The sequence below is a fragment of the Puntigrus tetrazona genome, unplaced genomic scaffold (assembly GCF_018831695.1).
Source record: "Puntigrus tetrazona isolate hp1 unplaced genomic scaffold, ASM1883169v1 S000000746, whole genome shotgun sequence".
NCBI lineage: Eukaryota > Metazoa > Chordata > Actinopteri > Cypriniformes > Cyprinidae > Puntigrus > Puntigrus tetrazona.
The window spans coordinates 2,207,501-2,212,500 of record NW_025048355.1 but is presented as its reverse complement, the minus strand read 5'-3'; the positions used below and the strand labels follow the sequence as shown (position 1 = coordinate 2,212,500).

General features: G+C 35.5%; 1 protein-coding gene across 1 annotated transcript in view; it reads left to right on the top strand.

The window, feature by feature from the left end:
- akap9 (A kinase (PRKA) anchor protein 9) overlaps positions 1-5,000 on the top strand; it is an 84,758-nt gene that overhangs the window by 39,886 nt on the left and 39,872 nt on the right. Inside the window, exons 18-19 of the mRNA XM_043233027.1 lie at positions 295-422; positions 2,561-2,766. Of these exons, the coding sequence (XP_043088962.1) occupies positions 295-422; positions 2,561-2,766 (334 nt within the window). The remainder of the gene's footprint in view (positions 1-294; positions 423-2,560; positions 2,767-5,000) is intronic.

Sequence of the window (5,000 nt, the reverse complement as noted above, 5' to 3'; positions counted from 1 at the left end):
TGTTTTTCATATATTAATTGTTACATTGTTTTACTTTTTTGTAAATTATTTTGATTTGTTATTATTTTAATTTGACATTTTTATGATTTTTATTCTTTGAAAATGTTAAATAATTCATTTTTATTTTGTGTTTTGAAAGTATTTAAAATTGTAAAAAAACCGACTTTTAATAAATGTTATTTAGATTTTATTTATTTTTTTCATTTAAAATGTTTCTGATTTAATAAGAGTATGACTTATTTCTTTTTTGACCTGGAGGGATTGGTTCAGTGTGTTTCTGGTTCTGTCTCTCAGGGATGATCTGCGTCAGATGAACTCTCGTCTGCGTCTGGTGCTGATGGAGGTCCTGAAGACGACGGCGGCGGCGGAGGAGACCATCGGCCGTCATGTGGAGGGCATCCTGGAGGCGTCCAGTAAGACTGGTCAGGAGATGGAAGGGGGCTAGGCCCGGGACAATACAGAGATGCAGAATCCATTCAGAATACAGAGAGTGTATATTTTAACAGCAGGTGGCGCTCTACTTCTGTTCAAAGCTAAGCTTAGAATCAATTCCGGAAAGAATCGTCATGCATTCAGAAAATCTCAGAGCCGATGCTGACAATTTTTTTTTGATTTGCGATGCACCCGTGTATTGTCCCGGTCCTGGTGGTTGCTAGGTTACCCGGGGTGGTTGCTAGGGTGTTGCTATGCGGTGACTTGGCTACCTCTCAGTCTGGTTTGGTTTTAAATTAAACCGAAATCATCAGGGGATTCTCAACAACGCTGCGTTAAAGGGTTAATTACGCGTCTTCATCTTAAACTAGCTGCGATGGCTAAATTTCGAATTTGGAGACGGTTTCTATTCCCACCACGGGGACGTCGCTCACTATGTGCATTTAATGATGATACGAAGCTTTAATATTCATGAGATCGGTGCACTCCCAGATAGAGCCCGCGCTCACTCGCTGCTGATTGGCTGTGAGGTTTGAAGCACAGTTTAAGATGTTTTAGATGAAACCCGGGAGGCTTGCGTCTGTCCCGCTGCGCTGGCTTTGGGACGACATGGGGATGAGTGATTAATGACTCGGTTCAGTCGAAGGTGTAGACACGTTTAAAGGAGGACGTGACGAGTTAATAACAGATGACGGGACGCTTTAATTGATGAGTGCTCCTGCAGGAACCAGTGAAGCCGCATCAGATCCTGTCCGTCTCGTTTCTTCTTCTCTGTTGACTCATTGTCTTCACATAGAGGTGTTTGCTGTGAAGGTGAGGTCATGTGACCCGTGTACAGGTGTGTTTCAGCTCACACACGCCTACAGGTTTAATTATATTAAATACCTAGCTTTTATCTTATATATCATTTTTATTATTTCTTTTCATTTTAGTTTTAGTGTCACTGAGGCATTTAGGATTTGTATTATTATTTCAAATCGTTCATTTTTAATATTTATTTATAAATAAATGTGTGTGTGTGTGTGTGTGTATATATATATATATATATATATATATATATATATATATATATATATATATATATTTTTTACTTTAAAGTTTTAGTATTTTGTGTGTGTAGTTTTGAGATACTATTATTATTATTAAATTGTATTATTTATTTTTTTAACAATTTAGTTAATTTAGTTAATTTAGTTATGTTTTACTGCAATTATAGTGTCATTGAGGTATTACTAGTTTTTATTATTTTGAATCAGTTTTTATGTACTTTATTAATAATAAATAAACAAATATTGTACGAAACATGACTACAGGCGCCTCCCTGAAGAGATGAGAGCGTGTCGCCAGCTTTTAAAGAAAACGTTACTTCATACTTCAATATGAATAATGAACCGTTAACGTCTCCTTACCGTTCACCGTTCACCATTGTGGCAAGCTTTGTGCACTTGAGCGTTTATTAAGATATAGGCAATGAAATGAACTCCTAATAATGATTCGAATGGTTGATTAGTAATCGTGCAAATAGTCAGCTAATGCTTAAAACGATCGACCAGTAAAATCAATAGTCGAGTCAGTTTCGTGTTTTAGTAATGTTTTGAATTGTTTTTTTATTTTATTGATTATTTACCACCATTTTTGTAGTTTTAGTGTCCTTTAGACACCATTACGTTTTTTACTATTATTTTTTTTGTTGTACTTTGTTTCTAAATAATATTTATTGTAATTTTAGTTGAAGTTTTAATCATGTTTTTGTCTTTTTTTTTTAGTAGCTTTAGTCTTTTTTTAACGTGTATGTATTATGGTTTTATATTTTTTCCTGGTTTTAGTGTAATATGATAGCCACAATAACTCTATTAGCCCTGATATGAAATCTATACGGTATCACACCACGGACACTCCTGTAACTCAACACCCAAAACACACAAAAGACCCCGTGTTTATTGTGTGAGATCATCCGAGCGACTCATTCATGTGTCTTTTTTAATCTTTTGTCATTTCATCCATTCATCTGCAGTTCACCGACTCTTAATCTCTTATATCTGTGCTGTTGTTCTCAGAAAGCTGTGTGCTGATGGGTTCAGCTATAAAGGCTCTGGATCACTTGTTTTGTTTTGTGTCTCGCTCGCAGACGTGTCCTCGGAGACTTTCTTCAGCGCAGAAACCGGAGCTGATGACGGCAGCCTGTTTTCAGCCGGCGCCGGCGAAGGGCGGGAGCTGGCGGTCCAGGGGGCGGAGCCGCTGCCGGAGGGGGAGGAGCTTCTGATGAGCCTCAGCACACGCCTGCAGAGCGCCGTGGAGAAGCTGCTCATCGCCATCACCGAGACCGGCTCTCAGGTACCGGGCGTAACCAGACGTTTCTGCTCATCTGTGATGAATACAATGCATCCCAAAAACAATGAGCGGCACGACCGTTTTCAGTACGGGTAATAATCAGAAAGCAGCAGATCGGTTTATTAGAATGATTTCTGAAGACTGGAGTAATGATGCTGAAAATACACAGAAATAAATTACAGTTCAACACACGTTCACTAAGAAAAAAGCCGTTTAAAGTCATTATAATATTTCATGATTTTTGATCAAATAAATGCAGTCTTTGAGAGCAGAAGAAACTTCTTTCTGAAACATTCAAATCTTACAAACCCCAAACTTTATTATCATAGTATATGCAAAATGCTAAATAATTACTATTTTTTTGTATCATTTATATATTTTATAGTTTTTGTTTATTTAGAATATATATATATATATATATATATATATATATATATATATATATATATATATATATATATATATATATATATATATTTTTTTTTTTTATATATAATTATATATAATCTTTTTAATATATATATTTTTTAGTTAAACTTATTATGTGTTTTTATTAGTTTTATTTAGTTTTAGTTATATCAGCCCTTATAAGTAATGAAAATTAAAAATATTGCTTTAGGAATAAGCTAAAATAACAATTCATTTATGTATACATTTAATTTTATTTATTTATTTTCCATTAACTCTCCCTTCAGCAGTGGAGTGGTTCAGTGCTGAGGCTGTGTGTGTGTGTGTGTGTGTGTGTGTGTGTGTGTGTGTGTGTGTGTGTGTGTGTGTGTGTGTGAGCTGTTGCTGTGGGCGGGGCCTTCGCTGCGGTTGCCTGTAGATATGGGGGGATTTGCATAATGCTCTGGTTGCCGTGGCAGCAGTGTAGCCACGCCCCAGTGTTGATCCGTCTGCAGTAAAGCGAAACCATCTTCACCAATGGTTTATTTGAGCTTCCTGTCAGAGATACAGATCATCACTGAACACAAACACAAACAGACATTATCTCTCCATACATCCAGATCTGTACAAGCTTATTTTAATAGACTGTGATGATTGTAACTCCTCTAGGAGATCTTTATAACTCCTTGAGTCTTTAGTTTTTCAGTGAAGTGGCACTGAAATAAAAATCAAAAATACACTTTTATTGATTTTATTTTAAACTCGTTTCTCATTCACGAATCTTAACTTTTGTTGGATTTTTAAAAATAAACTTTTATTTATTTTTATGTTTTTATAATCATTTTTCTATCTGTACCTATCCATTTTTCTATAATAATAATAATAATAAATAAATAAATATATATATATATATATATATATATATATATATATATATATATATATATATATATATATATTATTATTATTATTATTATTATTATTATTTTAATTTCTTGATTTATTTATTCATGTTTCTCATTACAAATATAGCCACTTTAACTCCCGCTGGACTTTTTGCTTGATGCACACAATTATGAACACAAATATCTTCTGATTTTGGCCACCTTTGAGATATACATGTTGATATATTGATATTTCCTGCTACAGATTTGAAGATTAGATCATCTCGGGTCCGGTCTGACGTGAACTAAGAGGGAATGCACACACAATCCGCTGCTACACTAATGAACATGAGGATCTCGTAGAATCGTGCGGCTGTAAAACACACCGGTCTGAGTCAGGCAGGGATCTGCAGTGATTTGTGGCGCTGAGGCTGGTTTTTCGAGCTCTTAATGGCTCTCTGTGAGTTAATCGTGTAATGGCTCGTTCAGGAATGAAGATGTACGCCGAGCTTTGGGTGTCGCAGGAGAAGTTCATCAATAATGTTGTTATCGGGGAGGCTTTGAAGAGAAAATAATTACTGTGATGGAACGAAAACACACGTTCCTGATTGTTAATGGTCTCGGTGGTCTTTAACCCTCGTGACGCCGTCAGGTCCTTTAAGACTCGAGAGAGACTGAATAAGCTAGAGTTTGTAGGAAAGGAACCAAATTTGCATTTAAAAAAAAAAAAAAAAGTCAAGTATTTTATAAGAGAGATAATCATTTAAAAATGTTACATTTCCTGTTTGGCTAATTTTGGGTCTGGGTTTGTATGAAACGCCATTGGTGTCAAAAATACTAGTCTGTGGAGTTATACTAGTGTCAAAAAAATCCTCATCCCTCACACTTCTGGAGCGGATCATGTTGATGGTATGAATGTGTATTATTGCAGCACAAAACAAGGGAAATTTAAAAAACGGCGAATGT